The sequence below is a fragment of the Etheostoma cragini genome, chromosome 16 (genome assembly GCF_013103735.1).
Source record: "Etheostoma cragini isolate CJK2018 chromosome 16, CSU_Ecrag_1.0, whole genome shotgun sequence".
NCBI lineage: Eukaryota > Metazoa > Chordata > Actinopteri > Perciformes > Percidae > Etheostoma > Etheostoma cragini.
This window is the reverse complement of record NC_048422.1, coordinates 18,521,099-18,541,700: the sequence shown is the minus strand read 5'-3', so window position 1 is coordinate 18,541,700 and position 20,602 is coordinate 18,521,099. Positions and strand designations below refer to the sequence as shown.

The 20,602-nt window shown below is 40.4% G+C and overlaps 1 protein-coding gene across 1 annotated transcript in view; it reads right to left on the bottom strand.

Moving 5' to 3' along the window:
• Window positions 1-20,602, bottom strand: part of col27a1a (collagen, type XXVII, alpha 1a) — a 68,243-nt gene that overhangs the window by 24,480 nt on the left and 23,161 nt on the right. The window contains exons 8-14 of the mRNA XM_034897199.1: window positions 13,318-13,362; window positions 9,834-9,887; window positions 9,221-9,265; window positions 8,015-8,068; window positions 7,265-7,309; window positions 3,846-3,899; window positions 1,965-2,009 (exon numbers count right to left, since the gene is read on the bottom strand). Coding sequence (XP_034753090.1) covers window positions 1,965-2,009; window positions 3,846-3,899; window positions 7,265-7,309; window positions 8,015-8,068; window positions 9,221-9,265; window positions 9,834-9,887; window positions 13,318-13,362 — 342 coding nt within the window. The remainder of the gene's footprint in view (window positions 1-1,964; window positions 2,010-3,845; window positions 3,900-7,264; window positions 7,310-8,014; window positions 8,069-9,220; window positions 9,266-9,833; window positions 9,888-13,317; window positions 13,363-20,602) is intronic.

The following is a 20,602-nucleotide window of genomic DNA, read 5'->3' as shown; positions in this document are numbered from 1 at the left end:
CATGTCTCAGACCCCTGACTTTTATTTAACATACAGACACAATAAGTGAACGCATTCATTAAACGTAATAAGAAGTCTCATTGTCTTGTTTCCAGATCATCCATACGGCCATCACATTGCACACAACACAAACACAATGGATGATAATATACGACTAAACAAAGACTAGATCATGCTGCCTGAAGCCAACCATGTGTTTCATCTGAAGCCTGAATCCAATTATGTGGATGTAACCAATACATGCTGAAGGTAACATCTGTTCCACCACTGTAAAAAAAAAAGGAACCAGCACTGGGATTCCCAGCTGTGGATGAAAATACTTTTGTATTGGTGTTGTGTAATTCTGTGTGGGATGGGCAACTAAGTGGCATGACACGTAAATAAAATTATCATTCATTCATTCACAGCCCGGAAAAAAGTAGCAGAAGTAAGACAGAACACTATTGCAGTCATAATGACAAGGGCGAACTGGGTTTCACTTCATACAGAGCAATTAAAGACTTTGTTGGATTATCTGCTTTCTTGTCAGTAAGGGAGAGGAAGAGAGAATGTGTCGTCACAGCATCGCAGGCCGTTAGTAGTTATCTTATTCTTATTCTCTACTGCTCAGCCTTTACCGCTTGCATAGACCTACAGGGTGGCCTTGGCTCAGTGGGTTAAATGTGCCCTGCATCACAAAAACAACAATGACAGCTAACATTTTTTGACAATACGATGGAACTAATTCTTGACACTTTATGAGTAACATTAATGACCAATTTGTGACAATGTTCTAACATTCAGAAATTTTAGAGGCGGGAGTCTGGCACAACCAGCTCCTATTGGCCAATACGTTTCTGTTAACCCTTTTCTTGACTGGGTCACAGGTGTATAGCATGGGCCACAGCAACACAGGATATTTAACCTGTTTCAAGCCCTTTGAACATGTAATTGTTTGTCCTCGGTCAATAAAAGACACGTTTGTAAACTCTAACCTAAAAAGGGTCTAAAATCACCAATGGATAAGAGGAAGATGGTATGTGTAAAGATATTGCCAAGTATAGAGAGAGAAATACATATAGAAAGATGGAGAGAACCAACAAAATGAAATGGTATTGGTATCCAAAACGTCCCTCTACTTCTTTTTGAGAAGTTGTACACACAAAACACTTTCCTTTCCTCAACAGTGCCTGCCTTTATCCAAAGTGCAGACCTGCAGTCCCCAGAGAAGGGTGTTTGCTCCTTTATATTTTTGAAGTGCAGTTCAGTTGCTGCTGCTGTGTGTACTATCCAGTATACTGTAGGGTCAGATGGATGCAGATGACACGGAGCTCAGAGCAGAGCTGTAATCAGAGAGTCCTCCAATTACAGGCCTACTACCACCACTGGTGGCCTAGAATAGACTGGGAGGAGCGGCAGCGACGGATGAAGACGGGACACGACAAGAGAAACCAGGGAGACATTATAATCAGAAACAATTATGTGGCTGTCGGGCTGAGCAGGAATGAAGGGCAAGGTGATGGGTGGGCATGGGGAGTTCCCGTTAAAAAAAAAAGTTAATAAGAGAGAGATTCAAGAGAAAAACAAAATGCCTCGTTAAGAGCTGTTTGATCGATCAGTGGATCACTGTCATGTTTGTCACGAGAGGAAATGGGAGGGACAAAATACATAACTCAGAAAAGAAACCTTCTCTTCTGTCTTGGACTATAAAAACAAGCCACATTCACAATTTTAGATATGTTCACACTGGTAAAGAACCTACGGAGAGTGGTTAGTTTCCCACCAAAGCGGCTGGCAGTGTAAATGATGATGAGAGATAATTGATATAAATACTATAGTTTTTTTTTAATCAAGCAGGCATACTATGTTTCATTTAAATACAATCCCTTACAGCTATGTATTTATGGAATAAGTGTGTGGGAAAATAGGATGTTTAGACTAAGCACACCGGCTACACACAGAAACACACACAAACTGCTACTCACAATAAGTCCAAGAACTCCGCTTGGACCTGGGGCTCCCAGCTCACCCTAGACAGAGAGGAGGAGATAGATTCAGTGAGATGAAGGGAGAGGGAGAAGGAGCAAGTTTCTGGGGTATTGGCTCCTTTTAAAACAAACATGCTCAGAAGAGTGGCTCAGTGTTCATCACAGCTTATGAGAGAGGGCTGTGTGCAATTATTATTACTATGTGTGTGTGTGTGTGTGTGTGTGGGTGTGTGTGTGTGTATGTGTGTATGTGTGTGTCTGAGGTAAAGGTGGAGGGGGATGTTAGTCCATCGTCCCACTAAGGCTTTTTTAAATCTGCTAGTTTGTTCTCCCTCCAAAAATTATTTTTGTATACAGAATTTTGTACAGACATTCATGTCCGAGGACGAATCCTAACGCTCCACTGACTTTCCACTAGCACCACCAGCTGGTCAGAGTCTTTACTTATCCAGTGAAATATCTGAATTTCTACTAGATGAACTGGTACATTCATGTTTTCAGGACGATGCATTTTTTTGACTCCTGACTTTTCCTCTAGTGGCACCATGAGGTTGACGACTTTGATTTTTAGTGAAATGTCTCAACAACTAATTACTTTTCATGGTACATGGAACATGGTAAACATGACACCTGCTGAACATCAACATGTTATTGTTATTGTGAGCATGTTGGCATGCTGATGTTAGCATTTAGCTTAATGCATCAACTCATTGATCCATTATCTGACTGAGGTTTAGCAAATAAAAAAATCTATGGCCCTGACCATGTCTCTGAAAATCCGTAGCCTAAATGTGCTTTGTATTGATGAATACATGGCGCTGTCTGTGGTGCTGAAGCAGCAGTTGGATTTGTGACTTTTCTCAGATTCCCGCCCTTCTGTCAGTTTTGTCTTGGGAGAGGATTATGAGTGCTTTGCTAGTCGCAGGTGAAGAAAACATAAAAAATTACCAAATCGCCTACTGGGTGTGGATATGTAAAGGATGTCACCATGGATTTCATAAACTCTTTGAACGGCTTATTCAAAATATGGGCTAACATCTGATGCATCTGATGCATAATTCACACTCTGGAAGACGTGGCCTTGCTCTCAGAGGGAAGTTCAGTTGTGTGATCTACAGGACTGTACCATCGGAAAAGTCAGGATGTGTGAGCAAAGTCTTTCTTCAATCATGAATACACTTTATGTTTATGAGTGTGTTAAAGAGCACCTTGCTGATGTGTTTATGTTTTAATTTTAGAGTTTACCACTCTGACTGAAGAAGTGTTACATTTGTCAGAATGAAAATATCCAGAAATACTGAAAATACTAAGATCACATGAGTAGATGCCTTCCAACTGTCTCTGGTGTCGTTACTAAATTGGCCCCATTACTCAAAACATACTTTTAAATAATTTACTTTGATATCACCTCCTAATAATACCGCATATGTGTGCGTGTGTGTGTGTGTGTGTGTGTGTGTGTTAGAGAGTGTGTGTGTGTGTTTGTTGGTGGCCAGTTTATACTGGAGAATGGAAAAGGTTGCATTTGAAAGCCAAGCCATTTTACTGGTCGCTGCTTACTACTACAGGTTTTTGAAAGTGACTGCCAAGTAAAATTATCGGGATACGATGAAATAAACTAGAGCAGTAAAACTTGTCCAGAGCAAAAAAACTAACTTTAAATGAAAGAGAAAAAAACTTCAGGACTGCCAGGTGATTCACTCACCAGCACTGCCAAAAATGTCAGTACTAAAACAGCAGGGAGTGCTTGTGTGTGTGAAACAACTGCTCTGTTTGTGTGTGTATGTGGAAGGGCTGTGTGTTTGTGTGTGTAAGCACGTGGATTGGTTAAGTATTTAGATGTGTAACTGTTTGTGAGTAACTGAGTGTGTGACATACTGGCTCTCCATCTGGTCCAGGTGGTCCTCTTTCCCCAAAGTCCCCTGGAAACCCCTACGGACAGACAGATAGATAGATAGATAGATAGATAGATAGATAGATAGATAGATAGATAGATAGATAGATAGATAGATAGATAGATAAATAGATTGAGGGATAGAGAGAGAGAGAGAGAGAAAAGCTTTTATGTTCGATTGCACACTGACAGTGACAATCAAACTCAGACATTTATTACATTTAAAGGGTCCTATTCTTTTAAGTAACCTACTGTCTGATTTATTAAACATGTGATATCTAATTATTTGGCCACTTTGTAGCAAGTATTGTCTTATTTACACACCTAGCAGATACGGAGCAAGATTTACTTTCATTTGGAGTTGGACTTCTGGCCACCCCCTCAGTTCTGTTTGGTCTCTACCAACTCCTGAGGGAAATATCTGGCTCTTTAGCTGCTAAATGCATCACTATCTACTATCTATCATCAGCTAGTTGCTCACGTTGTCTGTCTGCTGTTTAGTGCTGCACAGCTAGCTGCCTGCTGCTTCTGAAATTGAAACTATGAGAGCACTGACGGTAAAACAAAACAGTAAAGTTATGTACCCTAAAACCAAAAAAATGAGTTGATGATGCTATAAATTTCCACAGAGCTAAGGGGAAGATAAATCACATAAAAGTAGTAATTTGGTCTATTGTTAATTCAAAAATATTTTGTTTATAGCCTCTTTAATGTACAGTAAAATTAGTTGCTGCGTATATAGTTCTGCAATTACATAATTAAAGACAATTGCTGTAAAATATGCAAAAAATGTGTTTTTAATTGGAGGAGGGTGTGTTTAAATTATGGAAATGATGCAGTAAACCATGGAGTCAAATTTACAAAGCATGTGTTCACAAATACTGCTGACTGTTACACAACCAAGAGTGCTGCTACTGTAATTCGACAGCAATTATAACAATTTGTCTGAGTCAAACATAACATTAGATATAAATCCATCTATATATACACAAACTAAGAGCATAATTGCCCCAGTATATGCATTAAATCTATTATCTGTAGGGTGTGGGCCAACAAGTGTTCTATTTAGGCTGAGTACACTTTCTAAATGCATCAAGAGAGCGCCAAGTAATTACTCTGGCCATTTTAGCAGTAAACGGGATGCTAATCTGAGGTATGCTAACAGTTGGTGGGGAATCAAAGACAAACCACATCTGCAGAATGCACAAGAGCCAATGGATCCTTAACCCAGACCATCCAGAAACACTCATAATAACTAGGTCCTGCTGTTGTGGCTTCCACACATTGTTCCAAAATGGTAATTACTCTAGATACCCTCAGAAAATGGCAGTTATTTCTGTAATTGTAGAGATGTTTTAGATAAACAGCATGTATATTTATTTTAATCTGTGGCTTTGCTTTAGAATAGAATCTGCTGACTAAATGTAACTGTTTGTATTTGAGTTGCAGTTTTGCAGTCTTAGATCTTTCGGCCTTCATATTCACACAACAATAACTCCTTTTGAATGATGGTGTGCTAGTTTTCACGTATCCTTTCATCTACTGGCACATCCCATCAGGTCAATGACACAGACAAAACTTACTAAATGCTGTATTTGTACAGTGTAACAAAAAGCTCTTTTCTGTTCCTATTTTTGTTCCATTGAATAACATTTGGGACACTGCATAGGCCTGCTTTATGGTTCTAAGAGACAGGGGGAAGCACAAGTGCCGCAGAAATCTATGAAGCATGACAGTGACCCAAAGGATGAATCATACAGCTATCACCACTGCCGTACAAACTAAGGACAAATGTGGGAAACTTAGCTTAGCCAAGTACTGCACTTATAAAAAGTCTTTGATGAGAGTCATACAAGCCTGCTTTAACATGATGTGAGAGAACCCTGTTCTTCAGCTTGGAGATCAATCAGTAACACACCACAGCAGCAATCAGATACCGGGTTGATGTGAAATAACTGCAACTGATGAGCCTGATAAAGACAACCCTAAAAAAGACAAACAAACTAAAAAAGTTGAGTGCAGATCTCTTGGCAATGCACTTCGGAAACTCTTTAGGCTCTCCACTGTTTTAGATATATCTATTCCCTCATCACTCTTTGGTAGATTGCAGACTGATTGTGTGTTTCCTCGACAGAGCACAAGCACTGTGTGTGTGTGGCCATTAAAATGTCTGGCTGCAGTTCAGGTGCTTCTTCTGTTCTTTGTCCTCCACCACGGAGGAGAGGGATGATCTCTTGGGGATCATCTTGTAAGTGTCCTAGCTTTCCATTTTCCATGCAGGACCACTGAACTGAAAGATGATGATGTTTGTCCTTTTCACTTATGTTTACACAGCAACTAACAGGGGCTGTAGCACTTAAAGTGTCCTTTTTAAATAATCAAAATTACAGGAATCCCCTGCTACTCTTTTCTGTTTAGTGTAAAACTGCATAAACAATGTTATGGATTGTGATACGCTGTCATTAATTTGTTTTTGGCCTTGAATAGCAGTCCTGCGGTTGTCATGAAATCATCTGGGAAATGCATGGAGCAGTATAAGACCAAGCTGTGATGACAGCATTTCTATATGAATAGTGAATTTTTAAAGTTTTGCGTGACCTGTGCCAAAACAAAATGGCTTTAACAAGGTCTTGTTGCAGAAAAACTGATATGCTCACGAGTCTTAGACTGCAGCCCTATTTGAGTGGGGAGAACATAAATACACAACAGAAAAATCGGATGCACACAGCTACTTCATAAACATTTGTCTAATTACAGAATAAGCTGCAGTTCTGAGAACCTCACACTTGCGTGTGTTCAGACGTTTAGGACTATTTACCGACAAGCCAATAAGAACCAGCTGCAGAATGACCTCAGCAGTGAGTTTCAGGGTTACACACTCTTTCTCTAACAGTCTGTCAAACTGACTTTGAACACTATCTGACACGCACAAGAGATCCAAAGACTTCCGCCAAATGGCTTGGCTCCACGCTGTGTGGGACCAAAAGCCCTTTATTCCAACAAACGCTTTTTCTTGTTGCATCCAAGACCTTGAAATGCGGCTGGTGGGACTCCACATGTATTCAGGCCGCAGTTAACCCTTAGAACCACCATGGAAATATTGTGTTAAGACAATGATGTAAATCCAGACCTTATCAATTTCCCCTTGTTTAGTATAGGTGTTGAAGTCCTTGCAGCAAAAGCTTTTAATGTGATCCAAATATAAGAATGAAACTTCACTGTAATGCTAATTTAGACTGTTGCCTCATTTGAACGTCGTTTGACATCTGTCACCATCTCCCCAAATGAGTCTTATCCTTTAAAAATAATCCCTGATAACAGATGAAACATTCACAGTCAACCAAGCACAATTCATCACAATTTGAAAAAATGATCTGTAAAGTATGTTGAGACAAAACTTTACCGGCCTACCCATCTTGCCCCTCTTCCCTGGTTCACCGGGAATGCCCTGGAAATTAAGACAAGAGAGAGCAGAGGTGGAATAGAAAACAAAGCAATGGTGGAAAAGGAAAGAGTACAAGGAAGATAGAAAAACAAAGAAGAAAGACAATATGTAAAAACCATATCAAAACCAAAGCATAACACTCTTTGGTATGACTGATTCAATACCAAAAAACACAATCAAAAAGCCCAAGCTGTAAGCTTCTCTAAACTCCTGCTTCAACAGATGTGAGGAACAGCTGACTGCAGCCTTTTTAGGCCTCCATCTCATAAATCTATATGTGTTATATAAACACCAGTTACTCCTGGGAGAAGACAGGCAGACACAGTCTCTTGTGTGTAGCTAAGGTATGAGTGATCTCCCAAACTTGCTGGCTGGCTGGAGAGATCTTGATTACAGCCCCGCGCTGACGTAACCTCCTGGAGCATGTCATAAGTAGGCTAATCGCTTCATGTTTTAGAGGCTGTACAGAAGGAGGAGGCCTTGATGACTTCAGGCAGTTCTAAGCCTCTAAAAGTGGGCTTTTATCGTATGAGTCATCAACACTCCCACACAGCCCTATACACACTCACTTAAGACAGCTGAATGAAATGGCAAGACATGCACTCATTCATCTCCTAGGCCCCATTACCTGGGTTCAGTTGGTCACTGTACATTTTTACAATTATTGAAAGTGCTTGGGAGAAAAATACACATTTGACAAGAACTCACTCTTTCGCCATCAGGCCCAGGCAGGCCAAAAAGCCCCGGGATTCCAATGAAACCCTGCAGGGGAGGAGAGGAGAGGAGAGGAGAGAGGAAGGTGGGAAAAAGAAGAGAGAGGAGGAATACGGTATGTGAGTATTTGGACGCCACAAAAGCAGCAGGAGGAACAGCAACTCCCATTGGCTCTAGGGCTGGGTTTCAGGGGTGGAGGGTCCAGCATGAATATGATGGACTTCCATGAAGAACCAAGCCATGAGGCAAGTGTATATGCCCATGGACTGCATGGTGCTGGCTTCCACGATGTAGTCCAAGGGCACATACCCTCACGCCAGGGATCTCTGAAGATAGCCAGGACATCACACTGAGCTGTTGGTGCAGGGGGAGACACACACAGGAACACAAGCACAAACACCACAACAGTTGAACAGTAAAGGAACAGGTAGATGCTAGTCTCAGCCAAGAACGAGTTGGGTTGGTTTACGGGCAAACAATATGGAGTATGCTGTAAAAGAGAGTGCAGAATATTTGGAAAGGTGGTTCAGTGAGAGAGTCTGAGAGAGAGAGAGAGAGGACTAGAATCCCTCCTTAAGACAGCAGGGCCTCATAGGAGCTTAAACAGGAAATTCCAGCCAGTGGGGGCAGGGGAGGCTTTGGAGCAACCAAGGGGAGCTGATAAAGAACCTTTATTGGAACGCAACATAAAAATCCCTGTTTGTGTCTGTGTTTTTTTTGTTTGTATACTTCAAGGGTGTGTGTTTGTATGTGAAGGCTTATCAACAGCCAGTCTTTCAGTAAGTGTCTGGATACAGTAATCCACCGTTTACAATACTAATTTTAGCATACCATTAATAGTGGCACACACTGAGTGAGTGTGTATGAATGTGTTTATGTGTGCAAAGGTGGATGCCACCAAAGTGCATGCATGCACTTTGGATGTTGTTGCATCTACGTGCACAGGCATATCCTTATGCAACAACAGGTTTAAAGCAAAAAATACCAACAGTTTACAACCTTTACTTAAACATCTTTCTACGTGTCTTAACTCAGTCTCCTCTAAATATTGCATATTAAAAGTGTCAGAAAGATGTAAGGCTAACTGCCTTCCCTTTAAACATGCTAACGGGTCCTGTCAAAGAACCAATGTTAGTAATTTAGAACGTTAAAATCCAACTTGAGCAACATATTTGGAGGGACGACATTGAGTTAACTTACCCGAACGCCTTTAGGCCCCATTGGTCCTATAGGCCCGGGTAAACCCTGAAAAACAAAGAGAGGACATTCATTTCAGCGGCTTAACACCATGTTTTTCTAAAATAGACTGTGAATGTGTGTCATTGTGCGTCGTGATGGTGTGAAAAAGTGGCAGGCCAAAGACTTGTAGTCTATCAAACACATTTAGATACATTCTATTCAGTTAATTTAGTTAATGTTATGTATACAGTTCCTTGTAAATATGCCAGTAAATCCACATACTGTAGAGAGGGTGGAGACAATAACAGGTACAACATAACACATTCCAATATAGTAGCTCTGCAATAAATATAACCATTCAGCTTCATGGCAATTAATGCGGCTGCAGCTTGTGGTAATGGTCTCATGGATCAGTTCATTTCTTTTTCTTAGTTTTTTCTTTTTTTATGTTTCAACATAAAAAAAGTATTTTTTTTCAAAAGTATTTTTTTTCAAAAGTATTTTTTTTCAACGTATTTCCCCAACTATTTCCCTCCAAATCAGCTGTTCAACATAACCTCATTACACTTGGCCTTCTGCTCTTACTATTGCCCTGACTACAACTGTACCAGTCACAGCAGAGGATTTACTGCACCTGCCTGCCAGGATAACCTTTGGCACCTGGGCTTCCGACTGGACCTTGCTCTCCCTGCAGGGAAGAGAGAGAGAGAGAGAGAGAGAGAGAGAGAGAGAGAGAGAAATGAAGGTGAGATGGTGATGGAGAGAGGTGGGTAGGGTGATCAAAATGACAGTAAAGCAAACACAGGCAGGCCATTCTGCACAGTAGCAGACAGTTTTCCAGAAGGAGACAGAGCACAGGAGTTACAGGTAAAAGAACCAACTACTGTATAACACGGGCATGAATCAAAGGAATGTTTGCATGCTAAAAGCAAATAGTGTTGCTATTCTCAGCTAAATGAACTAAAAATATATAAAAAGTACTAAATGCCCCTGCACTGCAGAGAAGGGTCTGGCTAGTCCATGCAACATTCGGGGATGGGAGAAAAAACGTGCTCTGGTTTATTGGCATTTCTTTAAACCAATCACAATCGTCTTGGGCGACGCCGGACACAATGACGGTGCCTCTGTTAAATAACCTCGGGAAGGAACTCGTTCTGGTGAAACATGTGCTCGTTCAAAAGTGGTTTTAGTCGAGCAACAGAAAACTCAGATTGGACAGATAGTCTAGTTATCTGTCTGGATTTACCCTGAAGAGATCTGAGGAGCGGTTAACCGGTTAACTTTCTTTGTGTTAACCGCCAACGCAAAGAAAGCGGAGCTTAGAGGACATCTAGCCAAAAATGAAGGACATCTCCGGCAAATTTCCAGCGGCACCTCAACGATCCTGGAATTTTTTTATATTTTATTTTATTTTTATTTTATTTATTTTATTTTATTGAATAGTCAAAAGTGTTCAATCAAGCAATTGTTCAAAAGTGTTGACAGCTTTGAGGAAGCAACAAAAAGAACTACTTTTTTAAAGAAATGGGTGTTTTACTGAATCAAATTGTTTGTAAAAACTTACAAAAATATAGAATAAATCCACTCTATCTATAACACATGGCTGTAATCAATCAAATCTAAAATCACTTTTGTGTTATTGTGGATAGAACTTCTACCAGGAAACCCAAATTGAGTTTCATTCATTATCTGGGAAGAACCTAGTTTCAGTCTTGCATCCAGAAAGCAGTTTATAAGCTGTGTTGAGTAGTGTAATTGGTCTTAGATTGTCTAGTAATCTTTTATCCTTGCCAGGCTGCGGAATAAGATTTATCAAACCATCCCGGAAATATAACATCGTCAATATAATCTATTATTACTGATACATTCATGTGTGCAGAAAGTTGCAATTTACTGCTGTAGTTTGTCAAGGTGATGTTAGTGTTAAACATTGTGTTTACTGGTGTGTTGTTTTATACTGTTTCTACTATATTTCACTGTATTATTTACAATGACAATCAAGATATTTTGAACATGATATTTTATAAGATGATCAGAGTTTTTGGATACAAAATCTTAATTTGTAATGTAACTAGTATCTATAACTTTTTCGTAAATGTAGCAAAAATTACAAGATTTGCCTTGAAATATAAAGTGGCATGAAATAAAAATACTCAAGTATTTTAAACTGGTACATAAGTATGGTACTTGAGTAAATGTACCATGACTCATGGTTAATGCTAAGATTTAATAAGATGTGGACTGTGCATAGAAGCCCATTAGTGGTGTAGTTTGTGTTTGTGTGTGTGTGTGTGTGTGTGTGTGTGCGAATGTGTGTGCAGCAGATTGTACTCAAACTTCACAGAGCAAAGTGTTCATGTATAACTTCCTCTGACACACTCTGGACGTGCAGCCATGTGCACTGCCTGCCATTCCCTCTCCTGGATAAATATAGTGCATAATGCAGCCAATTAAAACCAGGCAAGATTTTGGCAGAATGATATATGGATCTTTAACTGGCCAGCAGTGAAGTGGGGCTCTAAGCATAACCCATTGCGTAATACAATAACAAAGACTTTATGTACAATAGCTGGTCTTTGCTCTTAATAGCTGGAGAGTCCACACTGCCAAACAGTTGTGCTTATTATTCTATAACTGCTGCTACGGTGATGCAGACTCAGGGCTAGAGCCGTCATCATCATCACCATCCGTAGCAGCTCTGTGGGAAAGAAGGGGGTGTTTGAGGATGTGACAGGACATGAATGTGAGAGAGCAAGAGTACTCTTTCAGGATAAGTAGTGTGGGAACTCCCTGAGCATGTGACGTCGCCCGGAGAACAGGGACTTACTTAAAACCCTGTGACAGTGAGGAAAATGTGCCACTCTCCCTTCCATGACTCAGGCCTTTCTTTAATGTCAACAGTAGTTTGACCCTGACAGCCTGACTGGAAATAGCTCTGGACAAGAGGCTGGATGCTCCATACTTAAAATAGCCCTTTTGGGCTGGACTAAACAGCCAGTCTCCTCCCACTTGTAGCAGTGAATGAAAGAGTTCATTGAACTGATTTCCTGAGTTTAAAGAAAGAGGAACAGAGAGGAGAAAGAGCCTATTAGAAAAATGAAATGCACACACAAGATTGAGCATCAAGATAACATGCCTTAGGAGAGGCCAAACGTTGTCCAAAGACAGAAAGTCACATAAAAGAAAACTTTCTCAAAAGCTGCAGTGTTATAGCCGTGAGTGTGTCACTGTTGACCTAGTTGGCTTGTTCCTGTTTCTCTTCTCTCTATTTTCTCTCTCTTTGGCCTCGCATTCTGATATCCTGGAGAGCACCGCTGCAGCACAGCACGTTGGCCAGATGTCTGTCCTCACCAGTACTTCATAACAGGCTAATCTAATCTGGCTTTACCTCAGGCATGCTTAGTGAGCGCACACAAACACACACAGATAGAGTGGATGACGACTGAGCTTTTAAAGAATGAGGGGAGAGACGTGAAAATACGAGGAATTATTCATTGATAAGGGCCTTGATGGCAGACTCCATACACTCATTGGCGCAAATGCACAAAGTGCAGGTTATGGGGTGTGTATCAGGGATGTTGTATCTATAAGAAAGGACAACAAGGACAAAAACATTGCACAATCTTGGCATAAATTGCCAAGTTTTTTTTTCAAGTGTGGGATTAATGGATGTGTAAAGAATAGCAGTGGCATGGGAGAACAGCATTTACATAGTATTAAAGCAGGGCTGGGTAATATGGAGAAAATCAAATATCAAAATATTTCTGACCTTGATATCGATACCTCACTGATATTGTAGTGCTGACTATTGGTGCTTTCACAAAATATTCACACAATAAGATTTTTGATAAATAATCATCAGCAATGTGGATATAATGTCTAAGTGGGTGAAGGCAAATAATATAACAGCTACAACAGTCTGGTATGTTCAGGAAATTACGTAACTGTAATGTAGTCTTTAAAACCAGGAAAAGACAACACTATTGCACACTATTACGATATCCAAATTCTAAGATGACATCTAGTCTCATGTCTTGATATCGATACAATATCGATATATTGCTCAGCTCCATATTATAGCCAGCAAAAAAGGTATTGGAATGAAGAAAGATACTTACAGGCTCACCAGGGAGTCCAGGTGGACCAGGGTAACCTTTCTGTCCCTAAAGAGACAAAGAGGCATGGGAAGTTAGTTGAAGCATATAATAATGGACAGGTGAAAAAAAGCATAGTGATTCTGAAACAGTACACAGACAAGAAAAAACCTACAAACGACAAGCATAGTTTTGTGCAGGTCAACGATAACAAGGCAGTCAGACAAGTCCAGTGCCATATGCAAGGAATCAATCTGCCCTTCTGTCAAGGGATCAGACTTTCCATTGGCCGTGTTCATAGAGAAATTGTGCTTGTAAGGCCAGCCAGGATCATGGCATGTTGAGGATATAAATGCCTTCCTGTTTGAGTCAGATAGCAGGTTCCTCCCTCCGCCTGCAGAGCAGACTACAACACTGAATACAGTTCTGCTGACTCCAGCAATGAAAGGCCCCCAACAAAGAGTGGAGAAAAACTAAATCAAAGTTGGGAAGACATGCCTTTCCAGACCACAGTTTGATAGAGTGCGGGAGCAAAAGAGAAATAAAAGGAAAGAGAGGGGAAAAAACCAAATAAAAACTAAAGAGCAAAGAAAGGAAAGACTCCTGTTGTCCCGTTTCCCTAAACCACAGCTCCAGAGCACCAAGCCAAGCCTCCCTGAGTTCCTGTAAACCATCCTTTAGCCCTGACATCTGACTGCAGCAGGGGAAGAGGACACAGCATCCCTGTTCTCGTTATGTTACATGATCACTCTCACAGGCTAACAACGTCATAACAGCACTTTAAACTGCCACTGTCAGCATTATAATTCACTTTACTGTAGTACTTAAACAGCAACTTTGTCAACAATACATTTTTTGCCAATATTACAGTTCCAATAAAATACATATTTGATTTTGATATGTCTTCATCACAGACCTAATCCTTAAACTAAAATACAATTTTCTCTGTTTCTAACACAAATCCAAGCTTTCTGTTAGAGAACTTTTCTGCCTTACTGTCAACTCACATCATCTGTTGACCATCAGACAGGAGTCTTTACCTCCTGGAGCTGGGATGAAAATACATGAGTAATACACATTAAACAGAGATTTCACCAGATGCCAACAGACCACTTCTGTACCACAAGCAGAAAGGTGTGTGTTTTCCATAACTTTGTGAAAGACCTGGAAAGCAGTGTTGTAGAGTGAACAGATGTTTCAAAGATTTCCATACACAGATATAATAACATGTTGATGAATTTGTGTTTGTCTGACTTGCCATCATGTGTCTGAATCTGAATGTCCAACTGTTGCCACTAGACTTATTTTCTCCTTTTGGTTGATCTCTGTTGTTTTCCATCTACTTCTCTACTTTTCAGGAGCTGTAGTGACCTAAAAAAAGGCTATTCTATGTCATCAGGGGGTTCTTAAGTTACCACATCTTCCCCAAATATATTTTTACACTGTTCGTTGTCTTAATAATTCAAACCATAATTAAAACACTTTTTTTTTATAAGAGCAACATAGCCCATATAAGGTGATGCAAGAATGTGCAAACATTAGAAAATTCACATGTTGTCCTTTTTTTATGTCAATGGTTTCCTTAAAAGCTACCGAGAAGATCAGCGACCTTAGTCTAGGTGGTGATAATGCATCTTAACGCTGGTTGCCACATGCCATTAATCAGAAAAAAGAAGAAGAAGCGACCTCATTTGTCAGTCAGTCGTTCTCTGAATACATCCATGCAGTCAGCCAGACAGCTGAAATGGCAGAGAGTGATTTGTGGATGGCAAGGTGGGGAGAAAAATAGTTACTCTAAAATTCTGCTCAAAATTCTTTTGCTTTTACAAAATAATACTACAACTCAAACGCAAGATAGTTTGCAGGCCTTGCCTCTAATCTTTGATAGCTAGTAACCCTGAACCCACATAACAAATCCCAATTAAACCCTGCATGTGTGCACACATAGAACAGGAAAGGAAGAAACATACACACAAAGAAACATGTACACCATCATCTTATTACATGGCTTACTTATAGTACAAACATGTGTAGTGGCCTATGTTCCCAGGCTGTGCTGTGAGGTCCATGAGCCACACACACACACACACACACACACACACACACACACACACACACACACACACACACAGGACATTAACTATAGCCTCCCAACCCCAGCCAGACCATCTCAGATCCTTATCTCACTTATTATTTGCTTGCTTATGAGGTGGGCCATTCCCACCGGTTCGCTTATGTTTACAGTGCCACTTGCTTAATGAGCATGTGTGTTCAATCAGATAAACCCACCATAATGTTTTTCATTTACAACAGCTCCCCAGTAGCACCCTGTAACACTCCCTATCCCACTAAGCCAAGGAGTGCCCCAGGGAACATTAAGCGCATTTTAAGAAAACTTAAATAAAAGACATATTGACATGTCATTCTTCTGCCTCGTCATCAGCTACTCTGTACACACTTAACTTTGTGGGTGTTCAAATGATCCCAAGCCTCGTGTCTGTGCTTACAACTGAAGTTACTATATGTGTCTACTGTCTGCCTCCACTGGACAGCGCCCTGGTAGCGGAAATATACCCCTCATCTCATTCACTGCTGCTTTCATCTTTCCGCCTCTCTCTCTCTTTCCCTTCAAATTCCCTCTGCTGATTATTTCTCAGGGCAACCGTCTAGCTGCATACATGTACAGCAGAACATAAATTCTGCATGCCGATGTCTGGCGGGCACAGACGTAACAAACAACTGCATCAACCCAACAATTTGGTTGAAATCTTTCCAGCGGAAAAACATCCCTCATCTCATCCCCGTCGGAACCGCAATTTTGGCAGCACGTTGTTCTTGCATGCAGTTTCACTATTAAACTACTAGCATGGTGGAAGATGGAGAAAGGATTTGTTGTTCTTGTGAAAAATGCAAAGAAGATGATGGTGGATTTGAATTCTCCCATAATTACAATGATGATGAGCATGTGGATTTGTTAGTTTGAACAGTGGGCAGAAGATAAATGGAGAAAGTTTGGTTTGGAACAGGTCTCGGGGAGCTTCAGACAGATTAATGCCGTACAATAAACTGTCTTCAATAAATGAGGAAAACAAAGGTCTGTATAGCCCCTGAAGGAAAATTACAGAAGATCATTCTACTTTGTATTTGTAGGATGTTCTTGTTAGGACAACTATGGTTTGGACTTACACTACCGGTCAAAAGTTTGGGGTCACTCACAAATTTCCATTGGACTCCATTACAGAATCCCAGCTGAGATCAGTTGCCTTATTTAAAAAAGAAACAGATTTCCAGATTACATTAGGTGCTTACATAATTGCAAAAGGGTTGTTTAATGTTTTCTTAGTTAGTGTTTTAAAATAATATCAGATTAGTAAACAAAATGTGCCTTTGGAACATTGGATGAATGGTTGCTGATAATGGGAAATGTAGATATTGCATTAAAGATCAGCTACCCACCCAGATCAGCTGGTATCCTGTCTATAATGGAGTGAAATGGAAATTTGTAAGTGACCCCAAACTTTTGACCGGTAGTGTAGTTTAAAAAAAAAAAGATATGTATAACATCTGATCTAGTCAGCAAAAGCAATCGTGAGGATTAAATCATAGTACATATATACACAAATGTTTCCCTTTGTCATAAAATGCAATGAAAATACAAAGCGGTCTAAGCACAGTGTCACCCAACATTGACCCTACAATCCTCATACAAGTATATATATAGCACATGTGGAAAGCACATGTGCACATGTAGGCACTTTTTTTTATAAACAAATCCCAAACATAATGTGTCTCAAGATACATTACCAGAATAGAAACTTAGTCAACATTAGCGTTTAGGGATTAGTTGACTGACTTTTGTAGCTGCACATTGATCCTCTAACTAACTATTTAGGACAATGCTATTATGTTAGTTAAGTTATTAAGTAGTCTTAATAACTGCCTGCAACTCTGACCTAATGTATATTTTTCAGATTGACAGCGTGCATTGCTCTGTCCAAGATTTAAAAATGTACCTACCAGCACTCCTAACGCACATATATTTAATCTGTACACAAACAGAAATGTAAAAATGTAAACTGGGCTTTACCTGCTTTTTCTTTGCAAACAGCTGGGTGCCGTAACGTCTTTATGCTAAGCTATACCTAACTGCAGCCTGACTAGTTCATTCTTAAAACAAGAGTAATTTGATCTTCTCATCTTACTCTTGGTGATAAGCATATTATCCAAAATGTCAAACTATTCCTTTAAACAACATCCAGCAAAACATATATACATAATATGTACTAAGCAAAGTAAAAGCAAACTGTAAGAATGTACTTAAAATTCTGTAAAACTAAGTCACAATGCTACTCTACAGTATGTCTTGGCTTTAATTGGGGGAAAGCAGTCATAGTGTGAAAGACAGATGTAGAAATTGTAGACAAACAGTGAGAAGACACAGATCAACAAGCTGTGGGAACAGACGTAGAGGAAAAAAAGATGGAGGCAGTAAGGTAAGACGTGTGGCTTGTAATGTGGCCTTGTAATGTGGCCTTGTAGTTGAGGTTTGGCCCTGTGTGTGTGTTCCCTCTCCCTGACCCTGCCTACCATACTGAAAAGCCATTCAGAGTGTGCTTGGTAGAACAAATGTTGTACAGAGCGGAACATGCTTGGCTTGTCTGGCGGTGTAAAATCACACTCTGCTATCTCACGTTCAAAGCACTACTGCTTTCTCCATTAAAGTTTTCCATGGAAAACCAGCAGTCAAATTCCAGAATTCCCGGATGAAGAGTCAACCTAAGGCTGATAAAGAGCTTGTGTGTGTGTGTGTGTGTGTGTGTGTGTGTGCGTGTGTGTGTGTGTGTGTGTGAGAGCGAGAGACATACAAGGTGGAAGGGAAAATCTGGAGCCGAACAGAGAAAAAGCTGCTGTTGTCCCGTTTTCCGAAACCACAGCTTCAGGGCACCGAGTCAAGCAACCAAGACAAACAGCTTGACATGTATGAAGAGGAACAAACAGCACAAGGGTGTTCCTGGGGGGTCCAACAATGCCACTGCAATGTAATTGCAAAAAAAGTAATCATTGCTTTTCAACAGTGTGTTAACCTTGCAGCAGGCCTCAGTGGAGAGACCTGCACCAGCACAGGACACGCCTGGGACTTTCCACCTGAGCGGACCTAAAACGAACAGAACAAAACAAATCCTGTTTCTAGACACTCTGCGCTACCACAGCACAATTTGGACATTGACTCACATCTCTGTCATAGTGGTGCAATGTGTAGGCATGTAGGATCAAGATTCATTAACATCAACAGCTGAGACTTGTGAGAAGTTAATGTACATTGTTTTGCACAAACGGGTTAATTAGCCACTCCCTGTTTGAGTTCGGAAAAGAAGCTGACTCCTTGCAACTAATTTAACAAGTTTCCTTTACAGTCCTCATGTCTGTGGACCATCGACCAATACCTGTGGCACGCTGGGATGATGTCAGTGTGTGTTTTGATGAAGATGCCATGGCAACAACTTCCCAGAGTGATGATGTGCCTTTCTAATATACTCCGAAGTGGCAGCTATTATGTACACTTGAGCTTCATAAAAGACAAGTTACTGAGCATTTGCACTGCACATCTAACTGTAAACATAGTCGGCTATGCACTCTCAGTTTCTGTCCATGTCAGGTAATCTTACTTATGTCAGACAATAATTTTTTGCTTGTCTCAGCTGTATGTTTTACACTCTCATCTGCAGCTATGATTCACATACCACTGTCTAACTTTCTGACAGGCCGTCAAATCACTGCTAAGACTCATTTAGCTTGAAAAAAAATCTGTGAATGTTTTCCACCAGCTTTTCATTTTCCATTCTGAATGAGTGTGTGTGAGAAAGAGAAAGACAGAGACATACAACTGGACACAGAGACAAACAGAGAAAGCCGACTCCTAACTAAAACCATATGTTAAACTTGATGCAGCAATCCAAGAAGAGTCCAACACTAAGTCACAGACCACTGTTGCTCTGGGAAGTCAGTGAATACAGGCACTTTACACTTCTGCACCTCTGAAATGCATACAATCTACCTGCTGTATTTAATAACTCAAATAATTAGTCACATTTGTTTGAAATGTGGGCTCAATTCTACTCTATTTCATGTGACTCAAAGCAGTCTATGATCTTCTCCTCTCACCATCAGATGTGTGTTTACATCTGATTGTTTAAGAATAAGTGAAACCGATTATTTTACTTTAGACCTGAGGAGCACAGAAGACTGACTAAGCATCAAGACAGTTGCGGTGATTGTGTCTTGTATTGCAGACTAAGCCCACAGCCCCGTCTGATGAACTCAAGAACCCATTTGTCATGTTCACAGTCATGTGTGTGTGTGTGTGTGTGTGTGTGTGTGTGTGTGTGTGTTGTGTGTATGTGTGTGTGTGTGTGTGTGTGTGTGTGTGAGGTGTGTTTTAATAAATAGTTTAGGCCGGTTTAACACAAGCTATTCCAACTACGTATCTCTTGCTGGAGTTAACTATTTGAATTGTTTATCTATTACTTTAAGCTAACTATTGTAATTGTTTGTTAACTTTAGCTAACTATTCCAACCATTAGCTTAGTCTACTGGTAAAACGTGTCTGTTTACTTACTACTTACAAGCTAACTAGTTGGTGTTTATGTCTGTCTTTTCAATTAACAGAGCTACTTACTACTCTTTGCGAGACCGTCCTCCAAAGTGCGCTGAAGGAAGGTCTGGCTACTTCACATAGCATTTGGCGCTAAACTCTGCACAGAGCCGGTGCAAAATCGTAATTTTCACTAAACTCACATTGGACAAATAACATAGCCAGCCGCCTCAATTACTATGCAGAGATCTGAGGAGCAGTCAAAAATAGCCCTTATTAATCCACCGATTTAAAATTTGAACACAAAGAAAACTGAAAGAAACAGAAAATACATGCATCCTTTGGAATTTCCTGCGACATTGGAGCAATCCCGGAAGTGTAACATAAAGGATATAGACTAACCCCCTGGTAAGTGCAGAAGAACCACTTGGAGCATAGTTATCCCTTGTTGGGAATCGCTGCTTCATTGTATCTTATTGACCTCTGTTTTACATGCACAAACACTGACAAGCAAGCAGGAATGCATGCACACAATTGTGAACATAGAGAAATACACAACTCAAACTTTCCCGTTGGACTCACTCCTGTTCCACTCCTTTCTAGCAGAAGCGCTGTCACACTTTTTCTTCCCTACACTCATGAATCACTCAAGTTGTGACTTAAGTAACAGCTAAGACACTGGGGATTTTGTGTTTGAGTATGATCCCCTTGTATCCC